Source organism: Stegostoma tigrinum, chromosome 23 (assembly GCF_030684315.1).
Source record: "Stegostoma tigrinum isolate sSteTig4 chromosome 23, sSteTig4.hap1, whole genome shotgun sequence".
In the NCBI taxonomy this organism is placed as follows: domain Eukaryota; kingdom Metazoa; phylum Chordata; class Chondrichthyes; order Orectolobiformes; family Stegostomatidae; genus Stegostoma; species Stegostoma tigrinum.
In genome coordinates, this window is record NC_081376.1 from 33,011,754 (window position 1) to 33,031,604 (window position 19,851).

Sequence of the window (19,851 nt, forward strand, 5' to 3'; positions counted from 1 at the left end):
TGACAAAGCCATGCAGATTATCCTTTGCTGGAGATTAATTCTGTCACTCATTTTTTCCAAAAAGGTTCCCTACTATTGATATCATATTTATTGACTTTTGGTGCCTCAGTTTATCCTTCCCACCATTCTTGGCCAATTGTTTTTTTTTTCTTTATTCATTCAAGGGATGAGGGAGTCACTGGCCAGGCCAGCACTTATTGCCAATCCTTAAATCGCCCAGACAGCAGCTATGAGTCAACCACATTGCTGAGAGTCTGGAGTCACATTTAGGCCAGACCAGGTAAAGATGGCAGTTTTCTACCCTAAAAGGACATGAGTGAACCAGATGGGTTTTTCTGACAACAGGCAATGGATTCATGGTTGTCATTAGATCCTTAATTCGAGATATTTATTGAATTCAAATTCCACCAGCTGTCATGGCAGGATTCAAACCTAAGTCCCACAGAACATTACCTGGATCTCTGGATTAACATTCTACCAATAATACCACTAGGCCATTGCCTCCCCTAATGATAACACATTAGCTGCTCTCCAATTGTCTAGAACTCCTCACATATTAACAGGACTTGAAAATTAATTTCAAGGCCTCCTCCAGTGCCTCTCATAGCAGCCTGAAATGCATTTCAGCTGGTCTAGTTACTTAGGCAATTTTAAGTCAGGTAAAGCTTCCTCCATCTCAATTGCAATTTTTTCCAAGTTTATCATAGTCCGCTTTCCTGAATTTGAGGCATACAACACACACTGTTATTCTGAACTGTGCATACAATCATACAGGAGTCATTTAAAACATTATCTACATTTTCTGGTCCTAACCACAGTTTGCCACTTAGATCCCTCGTTATCTTATTCCTAATATGCCTATAAAATGGCACTGGATTTTTCTTTATTTCACCTTCCAGTGATTTTTCATGTCCTCTATGCTTTCCTAATTTCTTGTTTGTCCCCTAAAAGTATTCCCTTGCATTTTATACATACCTCAACAGCTTTTGTTGTCCGAGCTCTCAATATCTACAAGCTTCCCTTTTTACCCTCATCCAGTCCTACACTTTCCTCACCATCCAATGTTCTCTGGAACTGAAGTTACACTCCATCATGGTGACCCACACTTCTAAATATTCCCTTTATGAAAGACTCCCCCTGCTCCAGTGCATATTTTCCTGCAAACGGTTACTCCCAGTCCACTCATCTTGGCATATTAACATCAGTCTCTGTCCCAAATCAATTCAACTGAACTATCTGCTAGTTCATGACTAGGTTTCAAAAATCCTACCCTAAGTCAAGAGTTGAAATCAAAACTCATTTTAGTTTCTAGCAAAATATGCCATCACTTACACAGTCACTCCACAGTGAACACAATTGAACAGCAGAAATTATTTTAAGGGTTAGAAGAAAAAACCCAAACGACAAAAGCACAAACAATCCAATCAATCAATCAGTTCATCAATGAATGCAGGATATACCCATACCTCATCTTGATAGCTGCCCCTATAAGCTTTCTCCAAGCCAGAGTCCAAGAAATTCAGGCTGAACTTGTTAATAGGAGGTTTGAAGAAGTATTCATCCATTAATCTATAAATGAAGAAAACCAGATCCAATCAGAATTAGTGTCAATAAAACCAAAACTCATTGACAGAAACTTGTATCTGAACATGGGAGGGGAGACAGACATGTTAGAAAGACGGACAACTGCTATTTTAAAAATTAAAGAATCATTCAACTATAAAGCACTCTGAAGTCTTAGCTGTTTCACAGACAATGAATTGTAGTTTTGCTGTTAGACGAGGGAGAAATGTTGGCTCAGACACCTGAAGAACACCACTGTTCTTTGAATAGTGCTATGGAACCTTTTGAATCTGCTTGCAACAGACAAATTAATCCTTGACTTATCATTTGATCTAAACAATGACAGTATAGCATTCCCTCAGAGTCAGTATAGATTATTGTTTCAAGTTCTCCGTAGTTTCTAAGGAATGCGCTCCCAATGGACCAAGCAGCAATTAGTGAATTTCCTAAAAACATGGAGAGATGAAATCCTCAATGCGATTTGTTTTAAAAAGGGAGCAATCTATTTCTGGTAATAAAACGTGAGGCTGGATGAACACAGCAGGCCCAGCAGCATAAAAGCTGACGTTTCGGGAAGGGTCTAGGCCCGAAACGTCAGCTTTTGTGCTCCTGAGGTGCTGCTGGGCCTGCCGAATTCATCCAGCCTCACATTTTATTATCTTGGATTCTCCAGCACCTGCAGTTCCCATTATCACTGAATCTATTTCTGGTTACAATTACGAAACAGACAATTCCAATGTTGCAAGCTGACCGCATTCGAGTTTGACAAGCAATAGCAAAACTTGTTTATAGACACAGAAAGCAAGTGAGGGAAGAGAGGTTGGAGCATTAGAATAGCAACAGTGGGTTATACCCGCTGGGAAAGCAGTTCAACTGCATTGATTACATTTTTGGAGATTCTGAAAGTGTATTGCAGCTGGATGGCTATAACATTACAACTCAAGAGGAAGTTTACTAATTATTGAGGGTGCCAAGTTTGGCCTCATGCTTCAGAAGAAATCCTAGGCAATGATAAAGTAGGAAAGTTGCTGGCTGTGTTGGGGGAAGCCATGATAGGCTCAGAAGAAATCATCATCTCAGCACAGCTGGACGAGTGAGGCTTGAAAAACTCACAGGCAGTACTTGGCAAGTGAGCAGTATTGGAGCTCAGTGGCAGTTCTAGATTGGTGAAGCTAGGTGCCAATTAAAAGCTGCAGCTCGAGAGATTGCTTGAAGGCGCGATTGTATAAAGTGAAGAATTGTGATACCTTGTCAAGTTTAATGAGCTTCAATAACTTGCCATTTCAGTAACACTGGGGACACTGCTGAGGAATTAGCGGTCCATATCTTGATGGCACTTGCTATTAGACATGCATTGTAGCGTGTTAACCAAGAGGTTATTACATATATGAACCATATAACATATTCTTAGACTCAAAATTTATATGTGCAATCTAGATTGTAATACAGTTCTACAGTTGTAAAATAAAGTTTGTTGTTGTTTGTTCAAAACTGTGGAATCCTATGGCTTATTCTTAGTAATGCTATCTGTACCTTCCATCTTGTCTACTTTAAAAATACACTGGAGTACAGCCAAATCATCAAATTTGAGAGACTAGTCCACCAGTCTTATAACATGTGATCAACAACAATTCTTATAGTAATATAGAATGGCAGAGGTGCAGCATGTAGTAATGGGAGTTGAAGGTTTTCCTCTGCATTCCTGATTTCTTGTCAGTATTTAAGTGGAGAAACACATGGGAGTTACAGAACCTGGGGAAATAAATGTTGATGTCTTGAAAAGAGACCACATTGCAGAACAGGTGGTGCTAGAGGGCCATAGGTAGATAAATCCTTCAGACCTGATCAAGTATATCTCAGGACATTGGGGGAAGCTAGGAATATTGTGGGGTCCTAGTGGAGATATTTGTATCACTGACATCCACAGGTGAGATGTTGAAAGTCTGGAGGCTAGCCAGTGTTGTGCCTTGAAGAAATGCTACAAAGGAGACGCCAGGGAGCTACAGACCAGTGAGCCTAATGTCAGTGATAGGTAAATTGGAAAGAATTCTGGAGACAGCATCTACATGCATTTGAAAAGGCAAGGACTGATTACAGGTAGTCAGCATAAATTTGTGCTTGAGAAACAGTGCCTCACAAATTTAATTTTTCTTTGAAGTGACCAAGATAGGTAGATGAAGGCAGAGCAGTAGATCTTGTCTACATGGACTTTAGCAAAGTGTCTGACAAGGTTCCGCATACTAGACCGGTAAGTAAGGTTAGATCACATAGGATCCAGGGAGAGCTAGCCAATTAGATACAAGATTGGCTTGAAGGGAGGAAACAGAGGATAGCCAGGGACAGCAGAATACAACTGTAAACGAGGCAGGTAGAGAGATCCTGGAGTCAAGGAGAAAGGAGCCTCAGCTCTTGACCTCGTTCAGCAGGTATGAGGTACTCGTTCCCTGAGTGGATGAGGAAAAGGGCTGCAGCAAGGACGAGCCAAATGACCTCCGGTACCATGGTGCTTTCAAGAAGGGGGAACAAAAAGACAGGTGGTAGTTGTGGGGGATTCTATAATTAGGGAGAGAGATAGTATCCTTTTTAAGTAGGACTGAGAGTCCCTCATGGTGTGTTGCCTAGCCGGTGCTAGGGTAAGGGATATCTCTGATCGGCATGAAAGGGTATTGGAGCAGGAGGGGGAAGATCCAGCTGTCGTGGTCCATGCTGGAACAAACAACATAGTCAAGACTGGGAAAGAGGACGTGTTCAGAGATTATCAGGAGGTAGGAGCCAAATTAAAGAACAGGTCCTCAAGGGTTTACAATCGCTGGATTACTGCCCAAGTTATGTGCTAATTAGCATACGGTCATGAGAATAAGGGAAATAAACACGTGGCTAAAAGTGTGGTGCAGGAAAGAGGGGTTCCTTTTCATGGGGCACTGGCATCAGTATTGGAACAGGAGGGATCTGTACCGTTGGGACTGTCTCCACTTGAATTGAGCTGGGACCATTGCTTGAGCAAAAAGGCTGGGGGCAGGGGGGGGGGGGGGGGGGGGGGTGAGAAGAAGAGGGAAGGGAATGGTGAAAATTGCCCCAGTGGAAAACAAAGCAACAGGTTAACATCTGTAGTGGTGGATTCAACTACGTGGAAAATTATCAAAGAAGTGACAGGGAAGGAGAACTCAGGAGAGGTTCTTAAAGTCTCTAGCACAGACACAAATAGGACGGTGTGTTTGGAAAGGAGTAGCAATCAAACACTAGAAAAACAAATGAAAATGAGAAGAGGGAGGGTTAATACAGGACTGAAGGTGTTATATCTGAATGCATGCAGTATAAGGAATAAGGTAAATGACCTTGCAGCGCAGATCAAAACTGGTAGGTATGTGGTAGGCATCACAGAGACATAGCTGCAAAGGGATCAGAATTGGGAACTGAATATCCATGGATATACATCCTATCGAAAAAAATAGGCAGAAGGCCGAGGGAATGGAATTACCTTATCAGTGAGAAACGAAATTAAGTAAATTATAAAGAAATGAAGTAGAGTCATATAGTGTGGAATCCGTGTGGGTAGAGTTGAGAAACCACAAAAGGTTAAAAAACCATAGTTGGAATTGTGTACAGGCCTCCAAACTGTAGTTAGGAGCTGGGGCACAAGACACACCAGGAGATAGAAACTGCTCTCAATATTCCAAATGAGGTCTAAACAAAGCATTACACAGCCTCAGAAGTACATTTCTGTTCTTGCATTCTGACCCTCTTGCAATGAAAGCTGACATGGCAGTTATGAAGGCAAATGCAAATTGAAACTGCATGTCAAGCTTAAAAGAATCCTGAATCAGCACTCCTGTGTCCCTTTGTGCTTCGGATTTCTGAAAACATCCCTCATTTAGAAAACAGCCCATACCTCTGTTTTTCCAACCAGTGCATAATCTCTACTTTTCTACATTGCATTCTATCTGCCACTTCTTTGCCCACTCACTTGTGCCGGTTCTTCGGCAGCCTCCCACCTTCTTCAATACTGTCTCTCTGTCCACCTACAGAACATAGAACATTACAGCACAGTACAGGCCCTTCGGCCCTCGATGTTGTGCCGACCTGTCATACCGATCTCAAGCCCATCTAACCTACACTATTCCATGTACGTCCATATGCTTGTCCAATGATGACTTAAATGTAATTAAAGATGGCGAATCTACTGCCGTTACAGGCAAATTCCCTTACTACTCTGAGTAAACAAACCACCTGACATCTGTCCTATATCTTTCACCCCTCAATTTAAAGCTATGTCCCCTCGTGCTCGCCATCACCATCTTAGGAAAAAGGCTCTCCCTACCCACCCTGTCTAACCCTCTGATTATTTTGTCTCTCTCATTTAGGTCACCTCTCAACCTTCTTCTCTCTAATGAAAACAGCCTCAAGTCCCTCAGCCTTTCCTCATAAGGCCTTCCCTCCATACCAGGCAACATTGTAGTAAATCTCCTCTGCATCGTTTCCAAAGCTTCCACATCCTTCTTATAATGCGATCACCAGAACTGTACACAATACTCCAAGTGCGCCCACACCAGAGTTTTGTACAGCTTCACCATTACCTCTTGGTTGCGGAACTCGATCCCTCTATTAATAAACGCTAAAACACTGTATGCCTTCTTAACAGCCCTGTCAGCCTGGGTGGCAACTTTCAAGGATCTGTGTACATGGACACAGAGATCTCTCTGCTCATCTACACTGCTAAGAATCTTACATTAGCCCTGTACTTTGCCTTCCGGTTACTCCTACCAAAGTGCATCACCTCACACTTGTCTGCATTAAACTCCATTTGCCACCTCTCAGCCCAGCTCTGCAGCTTATCTATGTCTCTCTGCAACCTACAGCATCCTTCGTCACTATCCACAACTCCACCGACCTTAGTGTCGTCTGCAAATTTACTAACCCATCCTTCTACGCCCTCATCCAGGTCATTTATAAAAATGACAAACAGCAGTGGACCCAACATCGACCCTTGCGGTACACCACTAGTAACTGCTCTCCGGGATGAACATTTCCCATCAACTACCACCCTCTGTCTTCTTTCAGCAAGCCAATTTCCGATCCAAACTGCTATATCTCCCACAATTCCATTCCTCCGCATTTTGTACAATAGCCTATTGTGGGGAACCTTATCGAACGCCTTGCTGAAATCCATATACACCACATCAACCGGTTTACTCTCATCTACCTGTTTGGTCACCTTCTCAAAGAACTCAATAAGGTTTGTGAGGCACGACCTTCCCTTCACAAAACCGTGCTGACTATCCCTAATCAATTTATTCTTTTCTAGATGATTATAAATCCTATCCCTTTAACCTTTTCCAACACTTTACCAACAACTGAGGTAAGGCTCACTGGTCTATAATTACCAGGGATGTCTCTACTCCCCTTCTTGAACGGGGGAACCACATTTGCTATCCTCCAGTCATCTGGCACTATTCCTGTAGACAATGACGAGTTAAAGATCAATGCCAAAGGCTCAGCAATCTCCTCCCTGGCTTCCCAGAGGATCCGAGGATAAATCCCATCTGGCCCAGGGGACTTATCTATCTTCACCCTCTGAAGGATTTCTAATACCTCTTCCGTGTGAACCTCAATCCCACCTAGTCTAGTAGCCTGTATCTCCGTATTCTCCTCAACAACATTGTTGTTTTCTAGAGTGAATACTGTCAAAAAATATTCATTTAGTGCTTCCCCTATCTCATCTGACTCCACACACAACTTACCACTACTATCCTTGATTGGGCCTAATCTTACTTTTGTCATTCTTTTATTCCTTAAATACCTATAGAAAGCCTTAGGGTTTACCCTGATCCTATCCGCCAACAACTTCTCATGTCTCCTCCTGGCTCTACTGAGCCCTCTTTAGGTCTTTCCCGGCTACCTCCTAGCCCTCAAACGCCCTAAGTGAGCCTTCACATCTCATCCTAACATAAGCCTTCTTCTTCCCCTTGACCAGAGATTCCACCTCCTTCATAAACCACAGCTCCCACGCTCTACCGCTTCCTCCCTGCCTGACAGGTACATACTTATCCAGGACACATAGGAGCTTTTCCTTGAATCGGCTCCACATTTCTAATGTGCCCACCCCCTGCAGTTTCCTTCCCCATTCTATGCTCCCTAAATCTTGCCTAATCTCATTGTAATTGCCTCTAAGCTATAACTCTTGCCCAGTGGTATACACCTATCCCTTTCCATCACCAAAGTAAACATAACTGAATTGCGATCGCTATCAAAGTGCTCACCTACTTCCAAATCTAACACCTGGCCAGGCTCATTACCCAGTACCAAATCTAACGTGGCTTTGCCCCTTGTTGGCCTATCTACATACTGCGTAAGGAAGCCCTCCTGCACACACTGGACAAAAACTGACCCATCTATAGTACTCGAACTATCGTGCTCCCAGTCAATATTTGGAAAGTTGAAGACCCCCATAACAACTACCCTGTCTCTCTCACTTCTATCGAGAATCATCTTTGCTATCCTTTCCTCTACATATCTGGAACTATTTGGAGGCCTATAGAAAACTCCCAACAGGGTGACCTCTCCTTTCCTGTTTCTAACCTCAGCCCATACTACCTCAGTTGACGAGTCCCCAAACATCCTTTCTGCAACTGTAATACAGTCCTTGACCTACAATGCCACTCCTTCCCCCCTTTTACCATCTTCTCCGTTCTTATTGAAGCATCTAAATCCCAGAACCTGCAACAACCATTCCTGTCCCTGTTCTATCCATGTCTCCGAAATGGCCACAACGTCAAAGTCCCAGGTACTCATCCATGCTGCAAGTTCACCCAACTTTATCCGGACGCTCCTGGCGTTGAAGTAGACACACTTCAAACCAACTTCTTGCTTGCCGGTGCCATCTTGCGTCCCTGAAACTTTATTACTTCGGACCTCTCTACTCTCAACCTTTTCTATACTCGAACTACAATTTGGGTTTTCTGCAAATCAAGCAACAATGGCCTCATTCCCATCATCCGGATCATTAATGTATAACTCCCCAACTCTAATGATTCCTGAAAGATCACTGCTAATGCTGGTATGTCTACTACCTCCATCAGTAGGCTGAGGTGTGGACAATCTGATCTGGGTGATTTACCCACCTTCAGACTTTTCCACTTCCTCAGCACATTTTCACTTGGTGATGGCCACTACATTCACCTCTGTCCCCTGACTCTAGAAGTTCTGGTATGCTGCTGGTGTCTTCCACTGGGAAAACTGATGCAAAGTACCAATTTAGTACGACTGCTATTTCTTGTTTACCATTACCACTTCCTCAGCCTCATTTTCTAGTGGAATGATGTCCACTCCTGCGCCTCTCTCTCATCTTTTAGATATCAAATAAGTAGTCATGCAATCTTCTTTTAGATTACTAGCTAGCTTACCCTCACATTTCATCTCCTCCCCCCACTTACTACTTTCTTAGTTATCCTCTGTTTTTTAAATCTTCCCACTAATCTTCAGCACATTGTATGCTGTCTCTTTTGCTTTTATGCTGTCCTCGACTTCCTTTGTCAGTCATAGTTGCCTTGTACACCTTTTGTATTCTCTTTCTTCCTTGGAATGCATTTCTGCTGTGCCTCCCAAAATGAACCCCCCACGAAACTCCTGTCTTGCTGCTCCATCATCTTCTCTGCTAGGATCCCCTTCCAATCAACTCTGTCTAGGTCTTCCCTCAAGTCTTTGTAGTTACCTTTACTCAATTCGAATAGTGTTGCATCCAATTCCAGCTTTGCCCTCTCAAACCGTAAGGTGAATTCTGTCACGTTATGATCCTTGCCCCTTCGGGGTTCCTTCACCTTACACTCCCAAATAAGGTCTGCCTCATTACATATCAAATCCAGCACTGCCTGTGCCCTAGTAGGTTCCACACAAACAGCTCCAAAAAACACCTAAAAGAACAGCTGACTATGGTGTAGCAGGTAAAATTGGATGCAAGAATTAGAGTGCAGCAGGTTACACAGAAAAGAAATGGAGAGGCAATGGAGTTATTTGAAAACAGAATTTTAATGTTAAATTCCTGATGATCTGGGCACCAAAGCAGGACAGTGGTGAGTTAAGATGCAGACAGAAGAATTTTGATGAGCTTAAGTTCATTAAGAACTGAAAATAGAAGAAGGTCAGCCAGAAGCCAGAGAGTAAAAGGAATCAAAATCTGAATCTAAAAAGCAGTTATTTACTGGTCTAACAACCTTTACATTCAATTAAATAAATTTTCTTCACAGCTTTGGATAGTCTCATACACTTTACAAATTTTAATATGTGCACAAACGAAACAAACAAAGGCGCTTGCTTGTCAGGTAACTGGCTTCCCTTTACAAACTAGTAACTAAGTCTGAGCAACAGGACATGGTTATTTTATACAGAAGAACCCAGGACATGCTACTCAGTTTCACAAAGGGCAATGATCGGAAAATAGCAGAGTTGGGTTCAAATTTCCAGGGAAGGGGGAAGATGATAGATTGCAAAAATGTTCGAATCGAGCAAGGGAGGTTTTCTCTCCCAAAATATTCATTCTTAGGATCTTAACCTTGCTGGCAAGGTCAGCTTTGACTGACCATCCTAATTGCTCTGGAAAAGGTGATAACTGGTTTCTTGAGCTGCTGCAGTTCAACGGGTCCATCCACAATACGGATAAGGAGTGAGTTCTAGGATTTTGACCCAGTAATACATGCCCAAGTCAGGGTGGCAACAGACTTGGAGGACAACCTGCAGGTAGTGGCATTCCCAAACATCTGCTCATCCTTCTAAACAGTAGAGGTCACAAGTTTGGAATTCACCATCAAAGTAACCTTAGTGAGTTGCCAGTGCATTTCCTGAGTGTGACAACCCCCTCACTCTGTAACAGCAGTGGTAGGAGGAAATATTTAAGGTAGTTGTCGGGGTGCCTATCATGACAGCTGCTCCATTTTAGATGGTTTCCAGTTCCTAGAGAATTGTTGGAACTTCACTTATCAAAACAGGGTGGCACCATGCCTCAGTGGTTAGCCTCACAGCACCAGGGTGGAGGGTTTGATTCCACACTCAGGCAACTGACTGTGTTGAGTTTGCACATTCTCCCCGTGTCTGCATGGGTTTCCTCCGGGTGTTCTGGTTTCCTTCCACAGTCCAAAGATGTGCAGGTTAGGTGCATTGGCCATGCTAAATTGCCCATTGTGTTCAGGGGTGTGTGGGTTATAGGGGGATGGGTCTGGGTGGGATGCTCCAAGGGTCAGTGTGGATTGTTGGGCCGAAGGGCCTGTTTCCACACTGTAGGTATTCTATTCTATAAATCAAGCGGAGTGTACTTCATCCCATTCCTGACAATATAAATGATAACTTATTAGTTCTAACAAAAAAAACTTCTTTGCGCACAAATGAACACCAACGTGTCAGAATTTTTAAGTCAGTACAGTTCAGAGCAAAATGTTGGCACCATGCGACTTGAACTACTCCTTCAGTCAGCTAAGCACAAAGGCAAAAACTTCATACCAGTAACTAAAATGTTGAACAAAAGCAGTGTTCTACTCTTGCAAATGGTTAAATGCCTTCTACTTTGCTAATAATTAGCATAATGCGTCAGAGGCAGCTTTAACAAAATATGGATAGGAAGCTACTGTCCACCTTAAATTGCAGGGGAGCTTCATAATTTACAATGCAAGTCAACAAAATGGATGCAAAGCTGCACAAATGTACCACTTGCCCTTACTCCAAAGGAACAGGCCATTGCACCCCTCAAACCTGTTCTGTCATTCAATTACATTACAACTAATCAGTACCTCAACGTCATCCACCTATCTTGATCCGTAACACTTAAAACACTTGCCTAACAAAACATACCTGTCCTCCTTAATGACGCTGACAAACTGAGCATCCGTTTTCTCCCGGATCTGCTTGGAGCGTAGCGGAAGCAGTCCATCCAGCTGCCTCTCACTCTGCAGCATTTCAAACAGCGATGTCTGGCTGTTGTTTAGCTTTTCTTCCTCTGGAGGATTCAGTAGGCCATTTTGGGCCTTCATACTTCGCCCTGCTGATGGTGCCTACACGAGAGAAAAGACTCAATGACCTCACTACTTCACAGAACAGAAGGGACTTTTAAATGATGTTACATAGTTAACCTGTTCTTTAATAAACTTTAGTAAACACACCCAATGTGAAAATATGGATTGTACTAAAGATGCCGAAAACAAATATATTACAAGCAAATGGTCTAGATTACAAATTGCAATCAATGCTTGTTAAGAAATAATATTAATAATCCAAATGATTCTAGCTCCAGATGAGAGAAAAAACCCATTGTTGAAACATTTCCACCTTTTAGTCAGGAATTATAGAAGTCAAATCTGCAGCACAGAGCCTTTGGACCAAGTAATAGGTGCATTGTTTATGTTTCACGTGAGCTTCCTCTTACTTATCATCCAACCCTAAAAGCATATTGCTAGATTATTTTCTCCATATATTTATCTAGCTTCCCCATAACTTATTACAAGCCATTGCACAAATCATTAACCATGACATTCCATATGGACAAGCTTAGGGCAGTGTGGTATTACCATAGAGCCCAAACCTAAATTCAGATGGCAAATTACACAATTGCATACAAAACAAGATAATCAATTTTTGTTTTTAAATTTGTATTTTGTGCAAGATTTGCTATCCATCATAACAATTCTGTAACAATGCTGTGATATAGGGCCTAAATTTGTTTTTGATTAGTACCTTGGGATTTTTGTGCTCATCTTGACAACCATTCTGCACAGCAGTTTCTTCTGTGCTGGTGCTGGAACCAGGAATGAGCAAGATATTACAGGATGGACACTTGGGCTGAAAAAACAAAATACAGGATATGGATTAGAAAAATAGGTTAAATAAAAATGTATGCTTTTTTTCTAATAAACCTGCTGAGATGTTATTACATACCTCTGGAGCAACTGGGACTTGAACACAGGCTTCCCAGTCTAGAGGTAATGACACTACCACTGTGCACAAGAGGGGCCCAACAGGCCTTAAACAATGTCCAGTGCTCATGTAGGGCTCAATTCAACTGTCACTCAGTTAATAACTAGATAGAACAAGATTTCACTCTCTCTAGTTACAGATATTATCTATACCTAGTTTTAGGAGGTGGTTACATGGTGCGAAGCTGGATGAACACAGCAGGCCAAGCAGCATCAGAGGTGCAGGAAAGCTGACGTTTTAGGTCAACAATATGTCAGCCTCCACACTCACCAAACTGCGAAGGGGTATGCTGCAAATTCCTTTACGATTGAAATGGTAACACTCATTGTTTAGCTTGCATAGGAGGCTGGCCACCCTCCTTTTCCAGGGTTTGTATTAACACACATTACACAGATTTCTCTTAGAATAGACAGGGAAAATCCTGCACTAACACAATCCAAAATGCTCTTTCTGGGTTAACAGATGAAACAAAAAGGACTTATGATTTTTGTGCTACATTTCTGAACATTTATACTAATTCTCAAATTCTGTTCTACATAAAGCTTACAGCAATGTAAAAACAATTTGCAGTGTAAAAACAATATCATTGCAGAACTTTATACTATAATGGAAGTATTTATAAGTCACACAAGAGAAGAACAAGAAAGAATGCAGTTTTTCATTTTTGCCAAACAACAGGAAATATTTTCCTACGTTGAAGCTGAAGTAGAAACATACCACAGTGGTGTATTACCCCATTCTTAGCATTGTTCATTCTTTTAAAGTTCAGCTGTAAGGTTTAAAAAAATCAAACCAAATTATATGAGGTCTTCGATCACTTAGTTGCCCATATTGCAGTGTGAATCATAGAATTATATGGTGCAGAAGAGGGTCTTTGGCCCATCAAGTCTGCATCAACATTGTTGGAGACAATAGCATTGAGCACCTGGTCTAGTCTAGATTCAAGTTTCTTGATCACTGAATGAGCTAACCCAATGAGCTTACAAGGCTCAAGATGATTTAGGCAGGTAACACTTAACTTCAAGCAAATCATGTCCTTGGATACTGGGCTCAGAAACTTATCCATCCTGTTCCAAAATAGAAATTTCGGATTCTAGATGCCTCCAGCCCAAACGAACACCTGACTTGGAGGTTATTCTCTTGTTTGTTTCTAGCACAAATAGGTCATGTCTATTTACTGGGAAAAAAAATCAATTTTAGACATGTCATATTAGGTCCACAGAATCTAATGAAATTAAGGATGTTGTCATCAGTTGTTGCTTGTTTTGCAGATCATGGAATCATACAGCACAGAAGAGGTTCTTCAGCCCAACATCAAGTCTCCACCACGCAAAACATATTACTAATTCCACTTTCCCACCTTAGGCCCATTGCCTTGGATGTTATCGAAGTACTTCTTAAAGACTATAGGGTTTCCCCACCTCAACTACCCTCCCAGGTAGCACATTTCAGATCCCCACCAACCTCTGCATAAAAATGTTTTTCCTCAAAACCTCTTGCCTTTTGCGTTAAAATTGTGATTGACACTTCAACTAAGGGGATCAGCTGTTTTCTATTCACTTTGTCCATGCCTCTCAACCTTTCGCACTCTTATCTCCTCTCACACTACTCTGCTCCAAGAAAATAACCTGAGCTTACCTAGCCTCTCTTCACAGCTAAAATGCTCTGTCCCAGGCAACACCCTCCAGTGCAATCACATCCTTCTTATAGTGTGGTGATTAGTATTATGCCTTATACTCTACCTACAGCCTAACCTAAGTTCTGTACAAATCCAACATGGCCCCTCTAGGCCAAGTTAAAGGCAAGCATCCCAAATGCCTTCTTAATTTTTGATTGACTTGTGCTGCCACCTTCAGGGATGTATGGACAAGCACCCCAACATCCCCACATTTCTGAGCTTCCGAGTATTTTACCATTCATTCACTACTCCCTTGTACTTGGGAAGAAGTAACAAGACATTATCTCAGATTTCAGGGTTAAATTCCATCTGTTAATGATGGTGTCTGACAAATCCATTTATGTCCCTTTGTAACCCAACACCTTGCAGTTGTTTGTTAGACCTTAAAAACCTATTATCTTCCTCCGCACTCTTAACCACACTCACAATCTTTGTATCATCCATGAACTTACTTTTATCCATCCCACATTCTCACCTATGTCTACTCCAGGTCCCTATTTTCTGCCATGAGTCACGTGACTGAATAAGCTAATTTCCCCACGTCCGAATCCACAGACACATGGGGTATATGAGTGATCCCTTAATAATATTATGAAACTAATAGGTCAGTGGTAAGCAAAGATAATAGAGAAACGTGCTATCAGAAGTCTCATGTTATGGTCTGTTGTTTCAGGCCTTCATATTGACGTTCCTAAACCAACATGTCATCTCGTACCCTCTTATCTATATAATTGTCTGACAACGTTTAACAAGTTTTAACCTGCACGATATAAGGTAAAAGGTGTACCCTGCCAAAGGTATGGTATGGGCAGGGCAGGGGAGGATAACAGGGCTTTTTTGAATAGATAACTGATGCAGACGGAAAAACAACCCCTAAAAATAAAGTATACTAACATGTGTTCAGGGGTTGGAGTTCATTCTTGAGCAGGAAGGTGCCGTCTGGAAGAAAATTGAGGAAAAGCAAGGAAAAAAAGCGAGGGACTTCTTAACACTAGTAGAATGCAGAAAGCAAACAATAGAGACCAACGACAATCTGCACCAACCATCTGGCTTTCTCAAAGATCATTAAAATCAGTCTCATCCGCCACTGTTCATATACTTTTTCTAGACTTAGCTCACACATCATATCTGAACTATTGTGTCTTAATAATCTACACAATTTCTTGATTGCTTTTAAATACTGCACATCTCCCAAACACAATCTATACCTTACATCTAGGACAGCCTACTAGTAAGTGAGATCTAGTGTACACTATTTGTTTCCTTTACTTTCCTTATAAAATTCAAAAGGAGGTAACTGCAGGGAGGTTCAGGATGTTCTAGATAGGATTTTTTTAAAAATTCCAAATGGCAAGATTCTCAGGTTGGAAGGCAGCAAATATGGGAGCAGAAAAAAGAATAGAAAACCAGGAACTCTAGGTCAGTCAGCCAGAGTTAAAGGGCAAATGCTGGATTACAATTAATAAGGAGGTTTGACTATGAATGAGTGCACTGTATGATCAGAAGAATCATGATCTTTTGAAAGGGAAATGACACGTGATAGATTTACTGGACATTTTTGAGAATGTAACAAACACAGTCAGGAACCAGTAGATCTAGAATACCCTCAATTTCCAAAAAGTGTGCAATAACATGCCAAAGATTTTAGAGGCAAGATGAGGATGTTTGTAGCTAGGGACAGAAGGTAAAGTGTCTACAGTCTTACCAGATCATACGGGTGCTCTTTCATGAGAGAGACGAATGGTGGTGGTTTAAGCTAGGGATCACCATGCCTCAGGCAAGGGGAAAGATTTAGGAGGAGAGGACTTCATAGAAACATCAAGGTGCAAAAATTCAACCTACGCTGTTGACGTCACTCTGCATTACAAATCAGCAGAGAGTGGGTTAAAGAATAGGCATAAATTAGCCAGTTGCAGGTCAGCAAGCTGTGGTTGGTGAAATGTTGTAGGAATCAATGATAGGCTTCAGTTAAAAATACTAACAAATTGAGAAAAGGGACAGACAGTAATATATCCATGTCTGCCAACGGTAAAAAGCTGTGCGAGAATGCAAACTCTGAGTAAGACACAGGGAGGTTGCAAAGAAAAATGGGTCACTTGAGCAGGCAACAAGGTAGCAGATGGGGTATAATATAGGGAAGTGTGATGTTATTTTCTCTTACTTGTAAGAATAGAAAAGCAGAATATTTTTTTAAAAAAGCATTAAACCCGTTGCTCTGAGAACCTTGGACATACTCATACAAGAAACAAAGTTTGCATGCAATTATGCCATGCAATTAGTCAGGCAAATTACATAGCTTTTATTGCAAGGGGCCTGCAGAACAGGAATAAAGTAATCTTGTAACAATTAGAGGACCTTAATGTGGCCACACCTATGTGCAATTCCAATAGTCATATTTAAGGAAATTATACTGTAGATGTTACCAACGTGTCAACAGTTCAAAGCCTTGAAAACTCCATTCTAAATGGAGATTAACTTATGTACCAAGTATAAAAGTGAACTGCAGATGTGGTCACTCTTTCGAAATATCACCAGGATCCAACGTGATGTTAAACTCCAGTGCAGCCAATGTTGCCTGTTTGATCCTATATTTGGAGTGAACAGAAGTGGGCATGCTTTGGTTCAAAAGGTGTTTGACTGGTATGCGAAGAATATGCTAAAAAATTTTGTGGCTAGAAAAATTTGAACTGCAGCATGTTAGACAATCCAAGTACTGGCTTTGGAAACAATATAACAAAGACTAAATCAAATTTGTGCCTAATGAAAGGGTTGTCCAATGATACAGGTTAAGTAAATTAGGTTCATATTCTCTGGAATTTAGAAGAAAAGGTGAGCTAATGAAAATACATGATTCCTAAGAGTGCCCTTATGGCAGAATGGCAGTTCCCTACTTCTGGTCCAGAAAGCCTGTGTTTAGTCCATCAGCTGTTGAGGCATGTCATAACAACTGACTAGGTTGATTTAAAAACAACTAATTGGGCAGTCTCCTGGTGCTATTGTAGTTTCCCTGCTTCTGAGCTCGAAGACCTGGTTTCAGGATCCAACTGCTCCAGAATGTGTCATTTTTAAAAATCAACCTGTTAAAGCATGTTATAGTTACAAAATTCTGAAGAGGGCTCGTGTGGCACAACAGTAGTATTTCTACCTTTGTGCCAAAAGATCCGTGCTCAAGTCCTACCTGCCCCAGACATGCCACAATATGTTTGCATTAGTTGGTTAAAAATATCTGCAAAATTCTGAATGTTTACAGACTTACAACTAGGAAATCTAAACCATGGAAATACAGACTCAAGATAAAAAAATTAGGATTGAGATGATTTTTTAAAAAGTCAGAAGTTTATTTTAAATTTCACTTATGGGGTATGGGTTTCTCTGGCTAGGCCAACATTCATTTCCCATCCCTAATTGCCCAGAGAGCAGTTAAGACTCAACTACATTGCTGTGGATCTACAGTCACATTAGGTCAGACCAGAGGACGAATGATTTCCTTCCCGAAAGGAGTGAACCAGATGGGTTTTCCCAACAATCAACAATTGTTTCATTATCATCATTCAACCAGGGCACATTGTCCAGGATACAATCCTCCACTCAAGATGGAGGAGGAGGAGGAGTAGGATTCCTTACTAGAGCTTGACTGGTCAGATAGCTTTCCTTTCTTTTCTCACTTTTTACTCTCTCTCTTTTGGTTCTTTGATCTTTGGAGCTCGGTTGTGGCAGAGGATAAAAGCTCATGAAATGGTGATAATATTGATCTGGATAAGCTAACAGGAAACAGTATACAAAAGTGGAATAAATAAATAATTTACTTGGTTCTTTGACCTTTGGAGCTCAGTTGTGGTGACAACAACTGCAGCTGGGGAACTCTGATAGTCAGCCACAGGGCAGATGGATACAGGCAGCGGCAAGGGATTCATTGATGCATAGAGGTGGATTCTGCAGTGGTTTACATGTAGACCCAAATAGGTTTTTCTTGTCAATCGACAATAGATTCATGGTCATCATTAGACTAATTCCAGATATTTTAATTGAATTCAAATTCCACCATCCGCTCTGAGAGAATTCAAACCGGGGTCGCCAGAACATTACCCGGGTCTCTAGATTGACAGTCCAGCAATAACGTCACTGGGCCATCACTTTCCCAGGCAATGGATGGGGCCTGGCACGGGCCCAAATGGCAATGTGGTAGCACAGAGGCAAAGGAGTGCTTGGTTGCAAAAGATGGCGGAAGCAAAGTGGTAGTCACACTGAGACCTTACAGACAGCGGCAGGGCCTGGCAGGCCCAAAGGTCAGTTGTAGCAGTTGGCAGCAAGAGCCATTGATGAAAACAGGTGGTTCTTAGCCCAGCATGGAAAAGCCCTTCTCACCACCAGCCATGTGATGTCTTGGTGCTTGTTGAAATGTTCTGGCGATGAGGCGTTCTGCCAATTGTTTTAAAAGCATGCTCAGGGAACGACCCAATAGAATCCACCCTCCTTTTCCAACAGGATGTCAAGGCCACTACGTGCTGTCCACTTATTGGTGGACTTGTGGTCAAGGTGCCTTTCTTTGAAAGTTTCTCCACAACAGACAAGCAATACCTTTATTGTACAGAAGGTAACCATGTGGCTGGTTGCATTTATGCTGGCCAATAGCCAATAAAGAGCTACCAAGCATCAGCCTATTTTTCACTGCTTGATCTGGATCAATCAGCACTTTAAAGCATACCTGGATAAGCCTCTAAACATAGCAACTGTTCATGCACCAGGACTTATTCCCCTCATCATATCCCCTCAGAATTTTTAATTCTTCTGTTAAATCCCCTCTCAATTTCTTCTACTCCAATGAAGACAACCCCATCCTATCCAATATAGTAAAAACAAGAACTGCAGATGCGGGAGATCCGAAGTAAAAAGTCTAACTGATCATTCCTAATGGCTAAAATGCTCCATTCCTGGTAACATCCTTGTAAATCTTCTCTGTATGCTCTAGTACAATTACATCTGGCAATGTACACAGTACTATAGTTGTGGCCTAACCACTGTTTTAGACAGTTCAAAATTAACCTCTCTGTTCATGTATTCTGTATTTTATGGAATAAAGGAAAAAGTCCATCTGCTACCATGACCACAATTTACCTGTCCTTTTATGGTTGCGTTTCTGATCATGCACTCCAAGTTCACTGTTCTTCTACATTCCAGTCTTATCCCATTAATGACATATTGCCCTCTCTCTTTGCATTCCCTGCTCAAATGTATAACTTCTGACTAACCCCAATTTACAACTTTACTGTCCACCTGAGCAGTCAATTGATATCTTCCTCACTATTGACCATACAAGCAACCTTATAAACATCCTAATTGTCACCTCATGCTTAAGTCTAAGGGCACTGATGCTTAAAGCAACAAGAAATGAACACTGAAATAAAGCAAAGTATTGAAAATACTCAGGTCTAGCCGCTTTTGCGGACGCAGATACAAAGGTAGTGCTTAAAGCAGGTTTTGACTTGTCAGACCGGGGGCGACAGCAGGTCCTATGGGGGTGATGGCATGTGGAAAAAGTCACCCCTTGGTGCCTCTTCAATCGTTCCCCTCTCACCCTACTATCCTGGGAAAAATACACTGACTATTCACCATATCCATGCCCCTCATGATTTTATAAATCTCTATAAGGTTAAATC

At 41.7% G+C, this 19,851-nt stretch overlaps 1 protein-coding gene across 3 annotated transcripts in view; it reads right to left on the bottom strand.

Annotated features, from left to right (window-relative positions):
• adcy9 (adenylate cyclase 9) overlaps positions 1-19,851 on the bottom strand; it is a 166,459-nt gene that overhangs the window by 39,618 nt on the left and 106,990 nt on the right. For all 3 annotated transcript variants that reach the window (XM_048551884.2, XM_059654049.1, XM_048551883.2), the window contains exons 3-5: positions 12,277-12,381; positions 11,398-11,597; positions 1,467-1,569 (exon numbers count right to left, since the gene is read on the bottom strand). In XM_048551884.2, the coding sequence (XP_048407841.1) occupies positions 1,467-1,569; positions 11,398-11,597; positions 12,277-12,381 (408 nt within the window). The remainder of the gene's footprint in view (positions 1-1,466; positions 1,570-11,397; positions 11,598-12,276; positions 12,382-19,851) is intronic.